We start from the raw sequence: 25,747 nt of genomic DNA, 5'->3' as shown, positions 1-25,747 counted from the left end.
GATAATAAAACTGTAAACCTGTTATTTCTGCACTGTGAGGCCTTCTCCTGGGGCCCTGAAGATTTAATATTCTGTTATTTGTCATGCAAACAACACGACACCGTAATGTGTATTTGAATAAAACACAGTAAGCACAGCAAGCATGCAGACACATCATGATAGAAAAGCACATTTGGCGACCACTGTGGATAGGAAGTACCGAACGGGACACACTGCAGCATCACAGAAGCAGCGTCTCAATAACCCTGCAGAACTTTAAGGGATTCAGGGTTCCTAGGTATGATGCATGTGCTCTATAGCAGCAAAGAGGGCACCAGAAATGGCAAAAAGGGATAGTTATTTCTCTGAGATAGCATTAACTTAAACTGACCATTAGCATAAGGAGTGACTATTTGCTTGTGTCACTGCTCTTCTGTTGCCTGGACGTTCTGTGATGTAAATAAAAATAACCAATGGCACAAACACTGTCTTAAACACAAAATACAATTGATTTTCCCTGCTTTGGTGTAGGGCCAGAGGGAATAGACATAAAGATAACTAATACTTAGTTCTCAAAACTGTAATACAGCAATGAATGCAATTTTCATGCAGCTGTGATACAAAGCATTATGGTAGTAGTAATGCTGAAACATTTTGTTTTAAACACGCTACTCATACAGTATAAAAATTTAGATGTTGGCATAAATCAAGTGTGATCTAAACAAAAAGGAAATTTCTTCTAATAAAATTGCACACTACTAGATGCTTTATTTGGGACAAAACTGAAACGTATTGTGGTTCTACTCCCAAAAAAGAAAACAGACAACCATTCTCAGCTCATGTGTAACTCTTACTGCATCTAACTTCACTCTACAGTAAGAATGCCTCCTTAAAAGGTTTTCTTAAAGATTCTTTATTTCATAAAAAATATTTTTTAAAATTAACACAAATTATTAAACTACTTTCAAGCTATAAACAGAATATCTTAGGGTTCAGGTGTTTTTTCCCTACTAAATTTTCCTTGTGGGTTCAGATTCTGAAAGAAGAAACATTACAAATTTTAAACAAAATAGTGTACAAAAAAACCCAATTCTGGAGCTACAGTGCAACTAATAATCGTTAGAGAGTAAAAGTTGCTTACAGAGCTACTTGCTATTTTTTTCAGAAGGCTGTTTAAACCAAAAGCAGTCAACTATATCTCAAAAAAAAAACCCAAAAAAACAAAAAAACAAAACTCAAAAACCATAAAAACATTACATTCAAAGTAAACTGATCAGAAATTTCAGTCATGTCTAGGACCTATCCAACCACAGAGTAAAGAAAAGAAGGCTTAATTATCTAGTTCACTTGTGTGGCTCACAGCAGATCAGCAGAAAATATAGACTCTTCTTTACTAAGCTGAATATAAGTGGCACCTAAAATGCAGAGGGAGGAATCTAGTGCAGTATACAAATCTGTATCACTCTGCACACCAGACCAGAGAGCAAAAAAAAGTACACTGCTTCTACTCTGGACAGTTTTCCAATAAAATTCATACTGGAAGAAGTCCATTTCTCTAAAGTGGAGCTACAATTAGAAGCAGAGGATTGTTACTAGTGATTGTGAGTATTATAGGTCATAATCTCTCATGGGATATTATGAGTTCCTGGTCCTCTTGCAGTATTATCACCAGAAAGACAAAGAAAAGATTAAAATTCCAAACAAAGGAAAAGAAAAATCAGAATCTGAGAGATGAGGTTCTAAGCAGGCTTCTATGTAAAGCAGAGCTGTTTAGCAGTTCTGCTGCTGCAATGCTAAAAAAAGAAAAAAAAAAAAAGCTGGATTAGATGTTAAGCAGCCTATGTTAAAGAGAACTATCATTTCTGCAAAGCTACAAAGTTACTAATGTAGGAAATCAATTTACTTAATCCATAGGAACCACAGTAATGGTATATTTCCTTCACTAACTTAAAATGCTCCTGTTCCCACGATGCTTGAAATAGGGAAAAACCATCTTGTTCTGCTGTGGTGGCAATTACTCTGAGAAGTAAATATCAGTATATAGAACTTAAAAGAAAAAAAGCCTCATCATCTTATTCTCCTTGCTTAAATTTTTGCTATCCCAATGTCTTACCAGTAGTTCTATTTTGCTTTCAGTCACACACAGAAATAGAAAAAACATTATGATTAAGGAGTCTGGGTTTTAAACAGACTGTTGTAGCTTCTGGACTCAGACCAGCAAAAGATTTTAAAAGCTTCAGCTCTTGACATAAGTAAAGCACAGTGAACCAAAAAGCTGCATAGTTTAATGGTGCTGCCATTGTTGTTTTTATTGAAAAAGTCTATGCTTCATCTGCTTTGCTGCATAAAGAGTACTTTGGGCCTATTCCATTTAGATGAATGATGTTCCCATGAAAAGACAAAAAGAAAAACCACAGCGCTGGAAACAACAGTTCCTCTAGCACGCAGTAACAGAGCAGGTCTGGGGGCATGGGCTAGAGCTGTGTTTGAGCTACAGATAATGATGCCCTCCATCTGTTAGCTGGTTATGGATGGCAAGATTATGAAGGACATAATGAAATGATAGCTTCTCAATGCAACCTGCTAAGTCAATAAGATTAAATCATCAGAGGACCATTTATTTAAGAGGACAGGTGTGGCTTATCACCTCTGTAAGGGAAACAGACTGGTAGCACTTCTCACAATGATGGTAAACCTCATTGTCTACCTCATCTTGGGATCATGAGGCCTAGAGCACAGCTAGAAACACAACATCACAACCACCTGCAAGAGATTTGATCCTCTCTTAGCTCTCTTCTTAAACAGACATGACCATAAACTTACTGCAGCTTGGAGCTGTTAGGCATATTGCAATAAAAATGTCATTTCTTGGCTTTACTTTAGGTATAGTTGCAGATAAGGTACCAAAGACTTTAATAAGCAATTAAAAAAAATACACAAGGGACAATAGATTCTTTTTTCTGTATTTTCCAAAATTTAACTTTCTTCCAATTGGAGAACCCAGTTTCAAATATGAAAAGGGCACTTGTTCTACAGTAACTGCATACAACTTAGTTCCAAGTACTGTATTCACTTTTTTGTTACCATTGTTGCCATTATCTGTCCAGTTGTTTAGGAACTCCTCTGTCCTGGGAATTACAACTAAGTTGTTCTTTCTGGTTCTATTTCCCCATAGAGTTCAGCTAGCTTCTTAAACTCAGGTCCCCAGTCTCCAAGGTAATTATAATCCTGGTCGGAGTGTGTTGTAGCTGAGTCCAGGGAGCTGATGGACCCAGCCTCTGATCTGTGACCCTCATAGGCATATGTCTGCAGGGAGTCATACGGGGGCACGCTGGGGTCTAGATCAGCCTCTGCCAGTCTTTGTTTAATGAACTCCTGGACGTCTATACTGTCAAGGCTCGAGGAGAGATGATGCCTGGACAGAGGCTTCACTTCGGGACGCACATCCCTCCGGTATTTCAGCTCTTCAGCAGCAGATGGATTCCGCAGTGCTGTGATGTCAAACGCTTCTGTGTCTTCCTCTCCACCACCCTCATCATCATATGTCACGACATTTTCCCGGACGTCTTCTTCTGAAATGATCAAAGGCTCCTTCTTGCTGCGTCTTAGGGTGATGAAAAGGACCACAATTGCTAGAGAGAAAACTGCAGATATTAGAGTAGGTTTAAAGTTTACATCTGAATATGATTCAAAAATAGCAGACACTAAGTCAAAAATATAGGTAGTAATATTTTCAGGCCATTATTTTCAGTACTGGAATTTGGCATCATCTGCTACTTAGTTTAATGGGGATCTTGAAAAGGAGATAAATGAAGATAACATTCTAGCAGGTAAGTGAAAAATGAGTAACTAAAGTAGGCATTTTTCAGAAGAATAATCCAGGGCTTTCAGTGCTTCATTAAAACCAATGTTTAGCATATACATTGAAATAATACGTAAAACGTTTAGCCTTTCTCTTATGAATATTTAATTTTTTTGCAATAAAACAAAAAATTATAAGATAAATATATAACTATATCTTTTAAAACAGCCTTCTGACAAGAAAATACTGAAGTAAGCTAAAAGGAAAGTAGGTCTTAGAAAATGTAGTCTTTGGGAAAATAAATCCTTCAAATATCCTCTTGGTTACACTGCAATTACTATTATTTCTTGCCATCTCCATAACGATGCAGAAAGTCACATGAGTACAGCAGTATGCAACAAGTTGTGTCGCCGACAGGAAAAAAAACTCAAATCAAAACCAACCACAGTATTAACTAATGGATAATACTGGAATTGGCCTGGGAAAATAAAAACCTAAAAAGGGTGAAGAGAAAATGCACTTGCGATGGCACTAATCTTATGAGTCTGCTTATAGTCCCCTACACGCCTTGTCCCCTGTGGATTATGTTGTGCATTGCTATCAGTTTGTTCCACAAAGTTAATTAAGAAATGGCTTTTCTACAGTGCTAATGATACTTCTTACAGCATAATGCATATCAAAAATCTTTGCCCCTCTTTTTTCTATATTTTTTCACACTGTTCAAGACATGAAATTAGAGTCAGTCTCTTTTGGAAATCTTTCCAAATTACAGAAAAAAAGACCTGCAGTGCTAATTACTTGGTAACCTCTGAAAAAAATTCTACCGGATTCCAGACATTCACAAATGTACTTTAAAGGCAATTTTTCCTATTAGCTTTAGCTAAACCTTTCCCTTCTAATCACAGCTATGTGTTTCTAATTGCCTCCCACTACCATTTACTATCGGAGGGATAGCATTCCTTAGACCTGCGAATGGCTCACCGAGGAGAATGACGATGCAGAGCAGGATCGCGATTAAAGCTCCTGTGCTCAAGCCAGCCGAGGAGAGGAAAGCTTCAGCGTGGCAGGTTCTCACTCGCCCGTCCCTGTCGCAGGCACACACCCGGATGGTGAGCGTGCTGCTGCTGCTGAGCGGGGGCACGCCGCCGTCCGACACCAGAACGGGCAGGTAATAGATGTCCTGAGCGCTTCGGCTGTATCTCCTTCGCCTGGTCAGGATACTGGCTGTATTATCTACAGTATCAAAACCAGAATGACGTTTCAGTGAGGTTAAAAATGGAAAAAAAAAAAAAAATAAATTGTTGTTGGTTTCCCATCAAATGGAAGCATGGGGCATCTTAAAACTATCCAGTCCTAATCTGTGAAAATGAACAATCTACAATTAAAATTCGTCAGGAAGTCTTTCTAGCAAGCAGAGCAAAAAGAAGAGGAAGTGGAAAGTAACATTATATAAATAAGAATATTTGAAACTCTTTTATTTTTATTGGAATATAAGTGAATTTTGCAAACATTTTGCTTCTCGCAATTTACAAGTGTTTTCATGCCATGTTATGCTGTTGGTAGCATATGCACCCTTGTCAATTTGAATACTCAGAGTTATGAGGATATCTGTTCTGAAATTTTTTGCACAATACAAAATCCTCTTGATTCTCGGAAGAATATTAAAATTTCTTTAGTAAAAGCTAAAATAAGACTTTCATGTTTTAGTGTTCGCAAAAAGGTTTTAAAGTTTAAGTGAGCTTTCAGAAAACATCTAAAAGGACAGTGATCAAAGATACATGCTTTGGAGTGCTCTGGAGGAAGAGGGAAGGCAAAGGAAGGGGAAAAGAATGAATATTACATATTATAGACTAATAAAGTTTAAAGATAAATAAGAAAGGGGAAATAGTTACATAAGTCAGTCACCCTTCCATTACCTACAGGTCCTAATAAGCATAGACTGACAAATCTACTGCTTATTACACACACATTGCAAGAGCAATTGTAGGTACTAAGGAGGGTAGGAAGTTGCCACACATATCCTTTTAAGTCCAAGAAATTAAGAGGCATAAAGAGAATGCAGGGGAATAAATGCTACCACAATATATAGTTATAGCTATATATATATATATACATATATTCATATGTGTAAAATTTATTTTCATTTTGTTGCCACCACTATGAAATTATTAGCCTCTGAAGAAAAGTCCAAGATAAAACAAAAAAAAAAAAAAAAAAAAAAAAAAAAGAAAAATTGAAGACAATGAGAATTTGAAACTAAAGCAGTTATGGAGAAAGAGAGATGGGGACTGATAAATGGAAAGAGGCATTAGAAGAAAAGAGCTTTCTTCTTGTATTGCTTGTCACATGGTTTTCAAATTGTGGGGTTATGAAATTGGAATTTTTTAGCAAACAACAGAAGGGTGATAAGTACTAAATACATCTGCCAGGCTTCTCTTCCTATTACAAACAAACAAACAAGAAATTTTCTTACTTTTCCTTACCACTCTGGCTACAGTATTAAATGGCTTTATCATAGCCTATGGAAAAATGAAATCCATATCACTCTGTGAAAATATTGTGTAACAGTACAGCCAGTGTGCCATGTATTTGCCCATTGTACTGATACATGCACATTTGAGTGAAAATTTTTTGTTTAAACTGGATAGAAGATCTGTTTCAAATGATTACTTTTCATTCTGTACTTTCTATCAAGCTCTGTGAAAATTTTTAAAACATTCATTTAAACCCACTTTTGTCAGCATTTTATTTTGCATCTCATCTGACAGTGATATTTAGAAAAATTGGTAATATTATCCCACATCAGCATAATAACACAAGATAATATATTTGGTAGCAGGTTTCATATACAAAATACATATATGAGCTGGGAAGTAATACTTCCAAGCCAAGATTTAAGCACTGAAGTCCTTTAGCTTTACTTCATCACATAAGCAACACTCACAACACTTCTCCACACCTCTCCACACCTCTCTACACTCCCATTCAATATTTTGGAAATATTGAATATCCGGAGTGGTGAGTTTGTTATAAATTCTTTAAGTGCTGTTCTTTACACCTAGAGTGGGCAAGTATATAGGAATTTATTAATTTGGTATAAGGATAAGGGATTTATTTATTTATTTATTTATTTATTTATACATTTGCTGTAGGCCTTGGAGTCCTTCTTCTACAAATTTACTTCTACAAGGTCATGTTTTGATGATTGATGACATTAGTCACTTATGCTGTTTATATTCATTCTGGAACCAGAATGAGGTGAACAAATAATTCTTTAATCTGTAAAAATTGTGACAGAACATAAGAACATCACGTTGTGGAAATCATACTTCCATAAAGAATATAAAATATCCATGATATAACATACTTTGCAAAATTATTTGTTACACATATCCCCTGTTCCTAACTGGGCCAACTAGGACTCTCATATAATACCAAAACACAGTCACTATTATTAACATACACCAGCAACCCTTCTCAGGCACTTTGGACAAGAGTGCACCAGGTTTGTTTACCACCTCAACATTATTTCATCAGTCTGCAGATCCTTAAGCCTAAATAGCCTCATGCATGCACCATGACACAATGTGGCATATAAATTCCTTTTGAAATATGATAACAGTATGCTGTTGAGCTGCAATAGAGATTTTACATTATTTTGTAAATTCAAAAGAGGAAAACCCCTTTATAATGACATCTGAGTGTTATTAGGTTCTACACAGAATCAAGAAGAGATACAAGGGTGAGTGTTGTGATTGTTGCCTGTGACATAAATTTTTAAAAAAGTGAATGATCCAGTGCACAGCTCCACGAGCAGTGATGAAAATGCTGGCTGACAACAAAAGCATCAGAGAATAGTGAAGAAAAACTGAGGACTCCTGATCAGGGATCATGCAGTAATGATAAAATTTTAGCACAGAGAGTATTGAAAAGATATAAAGGAAAGAACATGGAGATGTGAAAAACTATGCTATGAGGGTAAATGTGTACAGATGGGAGGAAAATTGTGAGTAAAATATATTAAAGCTAAGAGAAAAAAGAAAAGAGAAAAAAATGAAGAAATTGAGAAATTATATCATTCAATGTTACAGAAAAAAAATGTAAAGAAACCTGCAGAAGATATTTTTATACTATAAAGAATAAATACAAATTTTAAAAACAGACTTTTTTTCTTTCAATGTTGTATTTGTTCATTCAATATGAAATTGTTTTTCTCGTACTGTTAACATTATAGAACTAAATAGAAGATACAATGAAATATTGGTAAAATACACACTTAAAGGAAATAAGGAAACCAGTACAAGATTTTTAATTTCAAAGAATTGCCATGGTGAATTTTCATTGTTTGTACTCTCTTGAGTAGTAAGTAAATTTCTGTAGAAACAGATATTACATGACATACCCAGAAGTGTCTGTAATCCCATACCCAATAATAAGCATTCTCAATGAAAGAGTGTAAAGCATTTCCTTCAATGAAATTTCACAAATTTTAACACAAATAAAAAGCATGACTTTTCAGACATTGTCCTGGAAATTTTCTGTTGTCAATATCACTAGAGGCGCTAGTTCTCATTATTACCCTATCATAGATTTAATACAGTAACTTAGTATATTCTGTTTACATACAAGCAAAATACTGGAAAGTATCTGAACTCTCACATATTATTTTTTTCTCATTAAATTTCTTGAAATGTTTTACAAATAAGATGTCTAACATTTTTTCAAAAGAGGAAACTCTGTCTGGTTTTCCAAAGGTCACTAATTATCAAGCAAAGCAGAAAATTATTAAAGCTAATCTTTTTGCTGTAACACAGAAATTGCATCTCTGATGCTCTAGTCAGAGCTCTGTTCTTGAGGACAATCATATGCAAAGGTATACCAAAAGAAAGACTGGATTAGCCAAACTACAATATTGACTACATATTGACAATTATTCTGATGTTCAGAGTTTGCAAATTTTAATTGATTTTGTTCCTTATCAAAAACCATTATAGGAATATGTTGAGAAAAGAGGTAGAAAAACAGTAACTTTTAAGAGTTTTGCACAGAATAAAAAAAAACCTCACAATCTGTAAATGCTATAGGAAGCCAAGAATAAAGTCTGACAGTGATGATCTAGAAAAGAGTTTATTGAAAAGGGGAAAAAAGTTATGTCAATAGCACTAGTTTGAAAGGCAGCCAGGGAGTTATGTAGTGAGAAATGTATTTGATATCTGCAAAAAAAGATACAGCAAATAGTCAGGGAAAGGAAGTGTATAGGATAGCAGCAACAACAGTAAGATGATGAGAGCTACAGATCTTATTCTTCTATGCCTGGAAGGAAAGACTTTTTTATCTCAATAGATTTAAATGGTGAACTTCACCCCTGAGCAGTATGATAAGAACCAGGACTAACTGGAGATTACAGGAATGACTGCTAAGGAAAATTAACAACTCCCAAACAGGGAAACAAATATTTATCTGATACCTCATGTTGTACATTTCTCCATTTAATGATCTAAACTTTCTAATGATCTAAACTTACTCCAGTTTGGGCTGTTCTTTGCAAATATGTCAATTAGAAGTTGAGATTCATCTTAAGTGAGTTTGAGGTTACCCATGGGAAATGCTGAATGGCTGTAACATAGCAACTCTTCACACTCTGAAGATGTCATGGTTTACTAAGCCAGGCTGTACACTATATACAAGGCTGTTATCACACTCTTTTTTTCAGCATCTCTGCCTTTTTATATTGAACTTCTGAGCTAAATAAAGAAAGGAGGGTGCAGAAAAATCAAGGAAGCAGAAATACAATGGTATACCATGGAAGGTGACTGCTGGAACACATTAGAGGATGCTCATTTATTATTCACAATTTGAGAATTCCTTTGACACATTATGCATTAAAAGCAGAGACAAGAGAAATGGAAGTAAAAAAAAAAAAAAAAAAAAGAAAAATCCTGCTTATATCTTAAGGCATGTTTCAATTTCCAGTTCTGCTTGTATCAGCAGTTCAACTACTATAAATTTTCTGAGAAGTCATAAACTAATTAAAACCAAAGAAGATATATGGGAATGATTTGCATTTCTTACATTTCTAAAGTTGGAGCTGTTAATTTGTTTATGTGAACTACATGATAGGCATTTCTGTTTCATTTCTTTATTGATAACTCTTGTAATTTTTTTTTTTTTTCATTTTTTGCTGGCTTCAAAGCTATTGCCAGTGGGCAAAAGCTATTATAAATTTCTAGTTCAGTGGGTAGCAAAAATGAAAAGTAACATAAAACACATTTATGTCCTGAAATATAGTTATTTGCCTATGGTTGTTTTTTTAGCTCCAACAAGTTGCAGTCCAGAAAAGAAATGCAAGATCCTCTACACTATGCACTTTGTGATCAATCTTAGAGCCAGCTTTATTAAATCAAAAAATTTTCAAAGACACTCAGAGGCTTTCAGAGGCCTGAAGAGGTAAAATGTCTTTCCTCTACAGTAGCTGGTCCTGGTTTTCTGTTATAATTTATTTATATATTTATTCTGTTATAATTTATTTTTAACTCCACATGTTGATTCTGCGATAATGCTTACTCGGACATTCAATCCATTTACAGTAAGAGTATTTCTGTGGGCTGTACTTACAGTCATCATGTGTGATGTTAGCTTTCACTTTCTCAGATATCATTTCTCTCCAGTTACAACTTGTCTTCTTTGCAGGGTGATATTTTACAGAAGGTCAGCAGTAACTCACAGTACTATATAACCAGAACAAGCACGACTCTGTGATGTAAATGAAAGTGGGAACTATGTGGGTGCTTTCCCCTTGCGATGGATTTCAAAGTGGGGGCTTCAATCCAACCATTTAAAATGCCTCTTTAGATGTTCTAGAACAACTAAGATGTGGTCTGGTATCTAGCATACTAATCTACATCTTGAAAGCTCTGCAGTTAATTCACTGATGCATTTTCCAATATGGTAGGAAATAAGAAGGGCAGAGTCATAAAGAGAACGTTCTGGAGATTGTTCTCATTCTAAATAACAGCAATGATAAGTAAAATTGAACTTTTTTTTTTTTTATCTAAACTATTTTTTTGATCTGTGACACAGATAAAAGGATTAATATATATCACAGGCATGGGTGGATGAATACATTAAAAATTCATTTTATACAGATTGCATTGAATTCATTGTGGTTTTTTGTACAGATATTACAGAAAAACACATCTCTACATCTGTGGGTGTTAGTGGTTCTTCTGACACAAAATTAGAAAAATGGAATCTCCAGAATTATAGTATCAAAAAAATGGCATACCTTTATTCCAATTCCAGAATATTCTCCATCACTGGGAAATAATCAAAGGGCCAGATCTTTGAGATAAGTGGGCAGAGGGGAAAAATAAATTTCAAATACTTTTGTGATATGAAACCTTTGTCCTGAAGAAATAAAAGGAGAAAAAATGCTAAGCATCCTCCAGGGATTTGTTCTTCATTGAAAGTAAGCTAAACTTATTCTGCTACCAGAAGTCAGTAATCTCAATTTATTGAAGTAAGAGAATGCACAGATCTTACTGGCAGTGTTGGGTGAATGTGTCAATTATCTGCATAAAGCTTTCTTGTCCAGGAAATGTACAATACCACTAAGCATCTATGGTAAACTGTATATCTTGTGTTAAAAAATAGCACCAGCAAAACAGTGCTTTACAGTGCAGAAATTTCTTAAATGTTGTAAGTGAACTGTTCTCTGAGGGATCAGCGCTTTTTCATCTCTTGAAAGATACTTTGCAAATTCTGAAAGAGAAGTGTATCTACATATTAATGCTTGGAAATATGACATGTTCAGATGCATTTTTCATCGAACTAAAACACTTTGACAAATATATCCACAGTTTTTAAAGCATGTGGAAAAATATTATTTTTATGGTAAGAAAAAAAAGTACAAGTCTAGAATTCAATACATAAAAACAAATCTATTGAACAGAACTTCTGTTGTCCTTATTCTGGTTTGCCAAAAACAGATGGTTTTAGCCCCACATTACCCTGCAGAGTTTTTAATGGGATATGCAAAAGTAGATATTTCTGATTAGGCAAAAAGTGTAAGTTTGTGATATTAGGAAAAAGGATTACAAAATTGTCTATGACAATCTCCTAAAAATGAAAGTGAGGAGAACACAGACAACAATAAAATGAATTATGTAGAATCTGATCTACAATATAAAATACAGAGGAAAAAGTACTTGGCTTCTCAGGTTTTAATAAAAATTGTAACCATTTCCTAGGCAGACTAGATTGTAAACAACATTATTTTGATGAAAAACCTTAATAAGTACAATTCTCAAACAAAAAAAGAGAAAGGCTTCTTTTCTTTTTTAGCTTCTCTAAAGCTGCAGAAAATTATTAAAACTTAATGCATTTCCTTTGTATAACAAATAATTTCTTTTCCAGGTCTTGTTCTGCCCAGCTTACATGAGCACAGACACTGCATCATTTTGTTGTCTGTCCTCTTGCTCATACTTGCAAGTCTTTACTCTCTCTGAACAATACTTTTAAAGCATGCAATAAAACTTAAATAGCAACAAAGAATCTTTTGTGCCTTAAGAATACAGTAGAGAAAAACTATCATATTCTGTATTGTCTTCTTTTTTTTTCTTTCAAATGAAAATTGTAGCACCAACACACTACAGAATGGGATCCAAGGAGCTCTTAATTTTGCTGGATGTTATATTTGGTAAAGTCCTGTTACTATCCTGAGCTACATTTACCTCAGGATTTTAAGTCCTGCATTATGAGGGTGAATATTCCACAAATGGAGATTTAAAACTGCGGAAATTTTCATTTAGAAAATTCACAAGTTCAGGCCCAAGAAATGAAATTTTAACTGGTCAGATGATCAGTTATATTGACTGAGGCTTTAATACCTATTTAGTTTGTTGAAGCCATAGTATATTATTGAGCTGGATCATGTGCATGCTGGGATTGCTTATTGCTGCAATCTATACAGGTAGGTAGGAAAAAACCTACAGAATCTTATGCTTGTACAAGCCCTAGATTTCAGTCAAAGTGCATAGACACAAGCATAAATATTTTAAGACACAGTGCACTGCTGTGGAGTATACAGACAATAAATGAATAGGGGTACCTACATGCAAAAGTCTATTTGGGGTACAAGAATAAAACTGTTGTTTTGGATTATGAAAACGAGGGGAAGAAATACCTACTGATATTTTTATGAAATTGAACTTTTTTTTTTCTGAAGAAATAAAAGGAAAAGATGACTGAATTAGAAGGTGACTGCAAGAGAAATATAGGTCTCTAGAGACAGATACAGCTACTACTGAGTACAATTTGCTACATGAAATCAAGAATTTGGGTTTTATCATTCTGCAAAACATTAAAAAAAATCTCTTAAGGCAATTTTTGTAGTTTTTTCTTTAAAAACATAACAAACAAAGAAATAAAAACCTCCCATAATGACAGCCTTTATAGAATTTGGAAATCCAGAGGTAAAAATAGCAACTGTCTTCTGTTCAGAGCATTCTGATTATTTTTAATGCCTGATGCTCAAAAACATGAGTTTTCGAAAGTGAAAATTTGTCACAGATATAAGAAAAGCCTGTTCTGCCCACCTTCTTCCTGCTATTTCTTAGAGTAGAAGACAATAGAATATCTGTTTCTGAATAGAAGCAGATGAGAAATACGAAAGTCATAAATGCTAAATAGCTGCATATTGCGCATGTACTTCATAGTGTTTCACTAATATTTTATATATAGATTGTGTCACAAAGAAAAGGTGCCAATAAGGGACAATGTTTGAACAATAGATTCAAAGTGTTTTGTACAAAGTAAAATTGTAACTATGCATTTGCTTTATAGATAAATTTCTTGTTATGGTTTGAGTTGAGCAGCCATTTTTTAATTATATGGCCAGTTTGGAAGTCGCATTTTTGGAGACTCTCTATGTGTGAGATGTTTTATGCAAGATGCTGTAGGAAATGCATAATTTTGTTCTTCCTTAGGTGAAATAAAAACATAATGCACAATAGGCTTTTACCTTAAAAGGCATCTTTGCCAGTTTCTTTTTCTACTTCCCCCCATAAAATCCAATTTAGTGTAGTCCAAACACTGCTTTCAGCTGTTGATTGCTAAGTCATTGCTCACTGATCTTGGGGAAGTTAAAAAAAAGCACCAAGTGCTTCTATCCAAAGTTAAATATTTCTGTCCAAAACATGAACATGACATTGCTGCATCAAATATTTGTTAGAAGTTTATGCCCACTTATAAATCTGTGTAGTTAAATAACTTCTGTAGCAATGAACACACATAATACAGACCCAGCTTTAAATATGTTCAAAACCATAAAATATCTACTCTACAATTAATCACAATTTCAGTAGAGCTATTTAAAAAAACTCAAATTTTTGATATAAATATCTTGTACTGAAATGAACATGCACATGATTTCACATGAAATTACAGTCTGATGCTCAATAAATTCATTGGAAATACAGACAAAATACAGAAATATGCAATGGCACACCTCTTTCATTCAGAAACAACAATCTGACTTTTTCTATAATGTTCCATCACAATCTGAGAGGGATTGATACATTAATCTGGCAAAATCTGCAGTTCCACTTAGGGAATATCTGTATATATGAATTGGCCCTTCAATACTTATGATTGTTTATTAATATTGATATATATTTATTGATCTCTTTTGGAACTTGCATATGAAATCCATTTATGTATTCCAAGTAAATAGCATGATTTTTTTTTCTCTGCCGTAAGTAGAGTTAAACACTGGAACAGATTCTTTAGGAAAATTATACAGTCTCCTTCCCTGATCAATTTTACAAACAGATAAAATGTCCATATAGAATTGTTTCAATATCACTGTATGTACCAAATATACCAATGATGGAGTTAATGCATTACAGTGGAATAGTGATCTGTTAGATATTGGAATGTATTCCACAGCAGTACTACAAATATATAACTGTAAAATAAAGCAAATCCCACGCACTTCCACACAGGCATACAAAGAAAGCCCCACAATACACACATACACAAAATCTCAAGAGGAAAATTTAAACAAACATTCAAAGTTTACTCTGATTTTCATGAGGTTGCAAAGTGGAGACCACAAGGATATACTTGATCAAGGGAAAGGGTGATTTTTGTTTGGGCTATGGAAAGATTAGACAGTTTTTTCACTTAAGAAATGTTCAGAAACACTTGTTTGGGGGACTCTGAGGGCTGTCTTCCTTCTGAGTCTATAAATTATGAATTTCTGATTGTAATGTTTAGACACACTTTCTTAGGACTGGCATGAAGCAATAGACTATAATCCAGGAACCATAGAAGGACCTGCTCTTGATGTCATATTTGTAAAAGTAAGCACAAACTCCAATTTTGATGCCCCTTAATTTATTTTTTCACCTTTAAGCAATAAATGGCAATAACCTTGACAGTACCAAATCAGTGCTATTTCACCCAAAAGTAGTCCAAATCTACATATTTTTCATTAATCCACTTTTCCAAAACTTTCCTGAAAGTATGAAGTGTAAATGCTAAAATAAAGTGGAATATAAATCCAAAATGCAATATCTGATTATCCATGGTTTGCAGTATGTTGTGTACACATGTCCTTGATATCCAACAGCTCAGTCATTACATATTACAGTTTTCTGCTTCTGTCAGGAAACGCATGGAAATTTTTATGTTCACCCCAGACAAAGCAGAAGTCCATTTCTTTGAGATTTATGTATTTGTTTTACCTTCATTGTTCCTTAGAGTGAAGTTAGGATTCAAAGAAAGCCCTTCATCAAGAGAAAAATGGAATCTTGCACCATTTGCAGAGTTATCTTTGTCAGTAGCAGTGATAGTCTGAATTACCTGAAACAAAAAATTAACAGTGAATGTGTTGAAATTTGAACTTTACCCTTATAGTACCTGACCTCAGCAGGATGCTCAAGTTTACCTTATTTTAATTTTCCACTTGACTGATGCTGAATTCAACAGATGAAATGACTGTGCAATTAACTCGATTTCTCTAGCAGGAAATATTTTAGGAACCACACTTCAGAGCCAGGTAAAAACATCTAAAGGATCTATACTTTCTGATGTTTGGATACGGTCAAGACCTGGTATAGAGATTAACACCATCTGCATTGTATCCTGCTGACTTCCTGAATTATAGGTTTAGCTAAATATCTGTTTTTATGGAACTAAAAGACTGAACCAAGATGGTCTATGTGAAGTATCATCTGCATTCTGTCCTAATAATTAAATATACTTCCATATTGGTAAGGAAAAACAATTAACTAAAATATTTCTGCTAACCATATTTCTACCAAAAAATTCCTGTTAAGAATCAGTTTTAAATTGTCAGAGAACAGAACAGTAAGAACAGCAGTCACTCCTGGCTTTAGTTTAGTTTGCCTAAAAAGCAATAGAACTGGATGTAGCCAGAACCATGCCTGAGAGAGGTATTTTTGAAAGGTAGGACCTTTGGCTTCGAAAGCTCTGGTGGTTTTTAAATTTACTTTCAACTAAAATTGATCTAAGCTCTTGGAATGTGGGACCAAACAGTATTTCTACCTCTGCTTTCATTTTCATGCTGGGTCTTGAAACTCAAGTGCTAAAGTGGAATCCAATAAAAGCTGTTCCTGTGATATAGGCAGTGAAGCCCACACAGACTGCTGCACAGAGCTGATAGATATCCTGAGGGAAACATAAAAGGGGGAGGGAAAGTGCTCTTTTCATAAGAATTTTTCTGTTCAGTGTTCAGCTGCAGTCTGTCTAGACTGAACTTGAAAAATAAACAGTACAGACTCCAGTGGCTTGGTCTGTTTTAAAACTGAAAGACACCACAGAGTTCTCTACCTCCATTCACATAAGAGAAGCAAGACAAACATATTTTTTATACCATGTTCTGGCTTGGGCTGGGGTAGAATCCATTTTGTTCACAGTAGCTGGTATGACGCTGTGGTTTTGATTTGTGCTGGGAAAAGTGTTGGTAAACACAGAGATGTTTCTATCATTGCTGAGCAGGGGTTGCACAAAGTATTTTCTGTTTCTTGTACCACTGCACTAGCAAGGGGGTGGGGGTGAGGAAAAATTGTGAGGGGACACAGCCAGGACAGTTGTCCCCAGCTGACCAAAAGGATTTTCCATACTGTATGATGTCATGCTCACTTATAAAGCTGGGGGAAGAAGAAAGAAAGGAAGAGATGTTTGGAGTAATGGTATTTTTCTTCCAAAGTCAGCATTGCTGCATGTGATGTTGCTCTGCTCTCCAGGAGATGGCTGAACACCTGCCTGCCCAGGGGAAATGGTGATTTTCTTGCTTTTCTTTGCTTGCATGTGCAGCTTTGACTATATCTATTACACTGTCATTACCTCTACCATAAGCTCTCTCACTTTTGCTTTCCTGATCCATCCTCTTCCCCATCCCACTGGTGGGGGAGTGAACAAGTGGCTGTGTGGGGATGAATTTACAGCTGGAGTTAAACTATGACAACTCATTAGGGTACAATGTTTATTCCATTTACTATGTACAGTCAAGTACATTGCATTGACTATACACATCTGAGACAATTAACAGTACTTGTGATGGTTGCCAATAATATTTTACTAGTTTGTCATAGTATTTTTTGCTGAAGTGGAGCAGAGTAAGATCAGTCTGAAAAAATCTGAAATATCTATAATTATGCCTATGACTTTTAGTAAAGTCATGGAAATACTGATTGAAAATTTTGGCAAAAGCTAATTTTTTACTACTGAATTTTGAAAAAGTAACAAAATTGTTAGTGCAACTACCATGTAAAACCAGAAATATAGGATTTTCTTAGCTATATATATATTTAGTTCATGATGTTGAAATGATATTTGGCACAGCAAGGCAAAAATAGGGGTGATAGAAGAATATGTTCCAAAGAATCAATTTCTGTTATTATTCAAATACTAAAAAAGCCATTAAATACCAAACACATCTACAAAAACGAGATGTAAGACTATAAGAAAAAGATATTATTTTATTAAATATTTTTTTAAATCCTCAGTGCTGTTTCTCAGTGAAATATAAATCAATTTGCCATGCAGCTTCAGCTTTTATTTGACAGCATGGTGGATAAATTTTCATCCCATTGCACTATACTACATAAAACATTCAGTGACATTTTACAGAATGCTGCTTCAAGAGCATGTCATTCTGCAATAAAAATACCTTTGATCAAGGCCTCAGTGACACATGACTAGTGTAAATATTATTTGGTTTTAAGACTAACTTTATAATTCAAAATCTGCTCTCTATATTCCCTGATTTCAACATGTAAATTCAAGTATTCCCTGAAATCATGAATGTATATGGAAAGCACAGCACCTCATGGTATAAAAGTTACTCTTTTTATCATAGAAAATAAATATTGTATTTTTAATTGGATAGAGATTTTTAGAGACCTGTTGTGTTTTTAAACAGAAAGTTCGCACATTTTCAGAAAAGTTTTCTAAGACATTCATTCAGCAGTGAGAAACAAATGTATGTATTATCTTGACACCCAAATGTATTATTAACCCTTTTCTAATTAATTGGCCAAGCACTTAATAGCCTATTAACAGACATTAATGTGTACCTTGGCAAGCCTGATTAAAATAAAAATATTGACATATAATCTGAACTTCAGTAAAGCCCAGCTGAAAACACTGTTAGGATGAAACTGAAGGTTCATGATATTTTTTTTAAAGGCAAGAAATGACAAGAAAAGAGAGTTTCAAGAATTGAGGAGAGCTAATTGGAGAGGACAGAGAGCAGGTGCTAAATTCTACTCAGAAATATTTTAGAATTGAATCAATAAACGAGCAAATATACACATGACAAACACATAGCAGAGGCATTCCTTGCCAGCTAATATTGATTTCCTTTTTGGAAGATGGCAAAATGTCATTTTCCAACATTGATTAAATTTCATAGTCATTCACAAAATCAGTATATGTCGAGAAGTCAGTATTCTCCTAGTCTGAATGTCATCTAAGATCAAATCAGAGTTACTTTGTTTTCTTTAATATATAATATCAACCAGGCTTCACTTGGAATCTGTTGCAGATACTTAGTCTATCTTCTCAACTATATGATTGCTAAGTGACTAAAGCTGTCACTTCAGCATGGAAATGATGATTTCATCATAAGCATTTGCTTTAACATGCCTTAGGTTTGGTCACTTAAGTCTTAAGCATTAAACACTGAAGCACTTTTTTTGTTTGTTTGTTTAATTTGTTTGCTTTCTTTTTATTTATTTATTTTTTTTTTTCCAAGAAATAGAGCCATGGAGGGAGAAATGACAGGCGACAGCCTCCTCAATCAGATTATACTGTGATTTCATTCCATAGAAAGGTCTTCTGACAATAAACAAGCAAACACAACAAGTCTTTCAAAGACTATCTCTTGGTTAGTTTATCTCACACATAAAAATTTCAAAATAGATGTGCTGAGGAAAGAAATGATGAATCTTAGAGAACAGTGCAACATGGAAGCCTAAGTCATGCACATGTCCCCAGCAGTACAGAATTTGTTATTTAGGCATAAATCTTACGAAACATAGTCACAGGATGGTGGATAACTCAAAGGCATATTGTCTTTTCAGTGATTCAAAACCACCCAGCTGGGAACCCCTTTTAGCATATGGAACACTTGTCTTCTTTTGCAATCAGTTTATTTGCCCCCCCGCCCCCCCCCCCAATATTTGTTGAGCACCCTCTTACTTTTTTCTTTCCTTAGACTAGATGGTAACATATGAGCAAAAGATGTGAATTTTCATGTTTTGTTTTGGCTTTTGCTTAGTGGTAGAATTTTTCTGAAACCTTGTTTTGAAATGCAAATAAAAAGTAGTTCGTAACACATATGTCAAGGAGCCCTGCTAGATGAAGAATACAACAGGTCAAACAGTAGCTCAAGGAAAAGTACAAGGCTGACCCAAACCGTGAGCAAATTTTATTGTGTCCCTTAATGACCTTGACCACAAATTATAATATGTAAAACTACTATTGGAGAATTAAAACTTTTCTAGAAAATATTCACTATATACCAGCAACAACAGCCCCAGCAAAGAACATTTCTGTGATAGTTTCACTGCATGCTTTACCCTATTATTGGTTATAAGAATGAAACATTTATTGTTAAAATATATAATTTTAGAAATATCAGAAAAAGTTGAAATTATTTGCAACTAATGCTTAAACAAGATTGTTTTCTTCCTACAAAATGTTTTACAAGTTCCAATTCTTCTATATATTTTCCTTTATTTGAGGTTTTCAGAATATTATTTTTTACTTTAATAATCATTTAATAAGACATATTCAGCTGACAGACAGAGCTACTTGGATCTTCCAGTGTCTCAATAAGAGCACTGAAGAACACTATACAGTCATCAGACACGAGGGAAGGTCCTTGAACACATAACTTCTCTAAAGAGAGGAAATAGGATCTCTTCTGTAAATTGTATATTACACAAGGAGAGAAAGCCATAGTGATTTCCTGCTTATGCTGGGCCATTTGTTGATCAGTGTCTTAATAATAAATAATTATTGTATATTGTATTATATAATTAATGTCTTATAAAGAGTATGATTATCAGCCCACCAAATCTACTTATGACAGTGAATTGTTCAAAGAAGAAAAGACGAAGGGCTGACATTAAAGATCTTCCAATACTCAGCAGCCAGACAATACAAACAGAAATGAAATTCATTATATATAGATACAAAGTCTTAACTTCACACACAATGGTGATCTCCAAACTGAGTATTATCTTTAATGATATTGGTGTTATGGCAGGGATAATTATTTTGCATTCCATTTTTAATAGTGATTAGAAATCAGAGTAATTCTTAGAAATTGCTATGAAAGAACTAAAGATCAACGCATAGAGCATCACATATTATGAAGCATTTTGTAAGAATTATAAACCACTGCATAACTAACTGCATGTTGAATCTTGATTCTATCTCAAGGTGAAGAGAGAGAAATTGGAGAAAGCTTGAAGGAGGAAAAGATTAATGATCAAAAGTCTGGAAGGGCTTTATCACCAATTACCCCACTTAAGTAGGACTGACCCAGTCTGGACAAGAGACACATAAGGGACAATGTACAAGAGATTAATGCATGTCATTTATTAATGTAATAATATATAGAGATCAACTGCACTACCTCTTTCTCTCCCAAGGGAACTGGTATATATTGTTTGAAGACAGTAAGAAAAGATTAAAAAAAAGTTAGGTCTTATTGAAGAATGCAATTAAACTGCAAAATTCCTTGGTGCGTGAGATAGGAGATATCAAAAATTTATGTTTGCTGTAGGAAAAGTTAGACAGGGTCATATGAGATGGTTATTAAAGGATTATTAAAAAATACACAAACCACATTAAGATCAGGAAATGACCTTCAAATGATCTGATACCAGGGAAGTATTTGCAGCATCATACACACTTGCTAGGTTCTTAAACTGGGCTTTAGGTGCCAGTTTTTGACTACTGGTGGAGTAAAGATAACTTCCATTAGGCTACAGTCAGATGATGTATAGCATTTTTTTAGTCTCAGCTTCAAAAACATAAATATAACACTGTGCATTTGTGTACACTGTTTTTAAGGATTTGATGAAAATAATGCTTACTAGTAATATATTCCTCAGGAAAGATATGAGCTCATAACTAAAACATACAGCCTGTGCAATAATGCAAAATAAACACTGTGTTGTGGATAAAACTCAACCTATGCAGAAAAGCAAAAGCATTTAGCAAAATTGTCAAACCCTGGGCTTCAATAATGTGAATTGATCAGAGAAGCAGTGGCTGGAGTATATTCAGCTATTCATTTGCAGTTCTGGCCCTCTCCATGTTCACAATTGTGAAAGACACATTCAAGATCTTTTAATGACCCTTTATAGACAAGGGCAACCACCAAGCAAAGTGAGGCTGTGAGCCATGCTCACCAGCCATTGCAGAGAGCTGCCTTTGAACCATTGCTACACTGTGGGACTCGGATGACAGATGTAAAATCTGCTTCATTCACTTGTTCAGGATAGTGGCTTGTCAAATTCTATCCCTCATCTGATGAGATTAAAGTTTTATCTGTCTTTACAGAACATAGCTTGAGTATAATTTTTTGCAGCAACAAGGAAGAGATATTGAACAAATGCCAAAATTTTCTACCTTTTGCATAACACAATTAAAATTTCAGTCAAATTCAAAATGCTAAAATGAAATAAGAAATAATTATGATATGTTCCAAATTTCTGACATATGGGAGATTAACAAAGTAATTGCTCTTTATCACTGGAAGAAATATAGCTGTGAGAGTTACCTGACCAGGCTTTGCATTTTCACAGACAATTACATCATAATCTCTGGCAAGCTCAGGAGGATTGTCATTGACATCCAGGATTCTAACACCAACTGGAACGTGGCTCACTAGTCCAGGATTGTCTGCAAAAAACACAGGATGATATTAAGCCTTTTGAAATACTCAATATTTCATGTCATCCTCAACTTAAAAGTGGTTTATTAACACAATAACTGGATGAAAACTGGATTCAGCTACAGAAATTTGGGTAACAACATACTAAAAGATGTTTGTTATGCTTCATTAATTGTTTTGAAAAAATAGCAGTTAAAAAGAGTGGGAAGTATGGCATGAGCCTTAAGTCACTTAAATACAAGCTACTCTGGAAATGAAGTGGGAGGAAGCTGCTGGACTTATATTGTCACACTGTATGCTAAGAAATGATCAATTTCTTGGTAATGAATGTTAAACTTTCCTCCCAGTATTAAATTAAATCTAATACAAAAAAATATGAAAGCATTTTTCTTTTTCACAGTTCCTTAAAGAGTTTAGAAAATAAAATGCAAATATAGTTATAAAATGCATAGGTATGTATCAGCTTTTCCCAAGCTTGAGTTCTGGTTTCTCATAAGTTACTATGGTATTTCACACAATAGTTATTGAGTGAGGCTTTAACAGAAGAAAAGAAAGAAAATTCAGCAGAAGTGAGTCTGGTTTTTGCACAAAGAAAACAATGTTTAAGTATTAGAGCCTTAAGCTATGATCAGTACTTTCATGAGAGCTCACCCTCAGAAAGATTACACCCTCAAAAAACACAATAAATAGAATCCTTTCAATAAGAATACACTTTCCATGATAAAATGGAGAAAAAAGCCCCAACAAACTCATTTCCTTTCAGTCCACAACACCCTTGCTCTTACTTCTAAGTTAATTTTATTTTGTTGAAAGGAATATGTATTTAAACTTTTAACAATTATCTACTACATGCCTTCTGGTTTCTATACAAGTATCAATCAGTTAGATGATGAACTTCATCCTACATTCACCAACTAAATGAGATTATCAGCAGAAGACAATAAGTCAATCTTTTAAATGGAATAAAATGGAAGAATGGAGTATTATAGATTGATATTTTAAAAGTTCATGTCCCTGTGTGTTCTCATAAGAAGAAAAAAAAAAAAATATTAGTAGTCCAAGCTTCATTCATGGTGGAACCTCATTCACCATGGTTATTTTGATCATAATTAATCCTTACCATGTTTCTGTCAAAAAGGGTAATTTGTAAAATGCCTTGTATTTGTCCAGTTTTAATGATCTCTGCTCAGAATTCTGGAAAGCTTTGACTAGACACCAGCTCACAATGAAAGAATGAGAATGTTGAAGTTTATTTGACAAGTGGAGAGATCTCTCTTACTGTTTTCACATGGGATATTAGCCAAAGCATCTAGGTCTTAGAAGTTTCCTCAGATTTTTCACATTCTCTTTTTTAACTATTGTGTATGTTCACACAATGATTTTAATTCACTTTTGAAACTTAGTCAATCATCCCCACAAAATGTTAATAGTAAGGAGATAAAGTCAACCGAAGACTTAACTAACAGAGGAATGCTATTCCCAATTACCATTAGCATTAGAAGTTAGAAGAACATGCTCAGAAGACATTTATAGGCTTGCAAATTCCATTATCTTGCTGAAATTTTGCTTTAGTGGCTTTTTCTTTATAACTTTACAGCTTTACACTGAATCTATGAACATCTCTGTAAGAGGTGAACTAAGAGACTAAACTGGACTATCTCAACTGTGTTTATGCAAGAATGAGGCTTTCTATTGGTATCTAAAAAACACTTTTAGTAGAAAACTTTGAGGAAAGTTAAAATGCTGGGATATATAAGTGAGGGAAGAATGACACTTGGCTGCCCACTAAGTATTTGGGAGAAGAGAGCCATTTATCTATCTTTGCTGCTTTTTTCTGATGGAAGCAATCTTCTCTCCAGGACATGTGGAGTATAAGTCTTAATACAAAAAGATGTTTGTTCCTTTCCTGGAAGTAGGTCAAAATATTGTACAGAACAGCGCAAGCTGTATAGATTTAATATTTCTTGCTGCTCACTTAAATGTAGCCTACAACTCATTTAGGTGGTGCCCTCTGTCATTGTAATGAGACAATAAAATGTTAAAAATCCTATTATTACAATTGCAGAATATTACATCTATGGCTCAAAAAACTTTGGTCTTGAGCTTTGTTGTGGAGGTTTCTGAACATAATTTGTGAGGTGTGTGAACTAGAAAGTGGTATAAATGAAAGGAAGGACCACAATGCACATAAAGAGAGAGCACATAAAGCATAATAAGAAGCTAGAAAGCAGGGATTATTGTAAAGGGTTAAAGAGTAATAAATTAATTTTTGAAGAGATTCAGAAATGATAACAAAGAATTTTAGCATCTTAATACTACAGAAAACCTGGTGGAGTTTTATCAAGAGGGCAACAGAAGTTGTAATTATCAGATAATCATAGGATCACTGAAAAATCTTAGTTGAAATGGACTTCTGGAGGTCACTGGTCCAGTTTCCAGATCAAAGCACGGCCATCTTCAAAGGTATAAGGGGGCATAACATGCCTAAGAGGAAGGGAGCAAACAAGCTGAGAGAACACAGGGCAGTGGGTACCACAGATAAAGCACTGCTGTGTAGGACTGGCATGTTTGGAATAGTTACTGGGGAAGAAAAAAAATCACCCTTCTTAGTCCAGTGTGTGACAAAAAGAGTTAAATATTTTGTTTCAGTACAGGACTGAAGACCTCTTTGCCCCACCTGGAATGTGTCCTCTTCTGTGCTTGTCACTACTACCCAGAGCAATCTTAGTCAGTTATGTTTGCAGTAGTTTTGCAGAGAGATTTTATGAAGATTCAGAAAGTTTATTTGTTTTGCAGCTGTTTTGCAGTAAAAATACTTTATAAATACCTCATCAGTTTGAAAGAGGTCTTTATGCACAATGTAACAATATTAGTAACTCTCTGGAAGCCAATACCTCATGGGATCACTGAATTTTGCAGGCAAATTTCCATACTGACAGGCTACTCACTACAAAATGCTAATGGTACAGTATTAACATCACCTACCAAAACAGTCTTGAACAGTGTGCATACAACATGAATTTGCATGCAAAGCGACAGAACAGTTTAATGGGGGAAAAGAATGAGAAGGAATTGAAGGAAATATAATGATTTTTTCCTTTTCTTTTTTTAAGTTTTGATCTTCAGAATCAACATATACTCCAGTCTTTTTCAAGAATACAGTGCACCTTCAATCTCCAAACTGATCTAATAACTGGCACTTTTAACAGTACATTTTTCTTAATTAGACAAATTTCTTGTATCACTTGTGCAGATTTCCAGTTTTAAGATAATCTGTGTTGACATACATTTCAGGTCTGTGCATTGCAAAATGTTCTGCATCCTATTAGCATTATGCCCCAAGAATCTATTTTTTTAAATGAATGCTCTCTGTTTTAAGAGGTAACTGAAGCAGAAACATTGCTCTGATTCACCTATGCTAGGGACTTACTTTCTTCTGCTTGAGACTTTTCCCAGAATAAATAGTTCTTCTTCCAGAATACTAAACATCTGTAAAGTAAATCAATTTCATTAGCAGATCCTCCATT

General features: G+C 34.5%; 1 protein-coding gene across 12 annotated transcripts in view; it reads right to left on the bottom strand.

Annotated features, from left to right (window-relative positions):
* Positions 1–330: 330 nt before the first annotated feature.
* The window catches only part of CDH18 (cadherin 18), a 478,444-nt gene continuing 453,027 nt past the window's right edge, over positions 331–25,747 (bottom strand). For 8 of the 12 annotated variants that reach the window (XM_079299712.1, XM_079299713.1, XM_079299715.1 and 5 more), the window contains 4 exons: positions 22,107–22,228; positions 15,529–15,646; positions 4,763–5,014; positions 331–3,623 (listed from right to left, as the gene is read on the bottom strand). In XM_079299712.1, coding sequence (XP_079155838.1) covers positions 3,121–3,623; positions 4,763–5,014; positions 15,529–15,646; positions 22,107–22,228 — 995 coding nt within the window. In that variant the 3' untranslated portion in view covers positions 331–3,120. The remainder of the gene's footprint in view (positions 3,624–4,762; positions 5,015–15,528; positions 15,647–22,106; positions 22,229–25,747) is intronic. The other 4 variants (XM_079299710.1, XM_079299708.1, XM_079299709.1 and 1 more) reach the window with 1 other exon arrangement.

This window comes from Erithacus rubecula, assembly GCF_903797595.1.
Source record: "Erithacus rubecula genome assembly, chromosome: 3".
Lineage (NCBI taxonomy): Eukaryota > Metazoa > Chordata > Aves > Passeriformes > Muscicapidae > Erithacus > Erithacus rubecula.
This window is presented reverse-complemented; position numbering and strand designations above follow the sequence as displayed.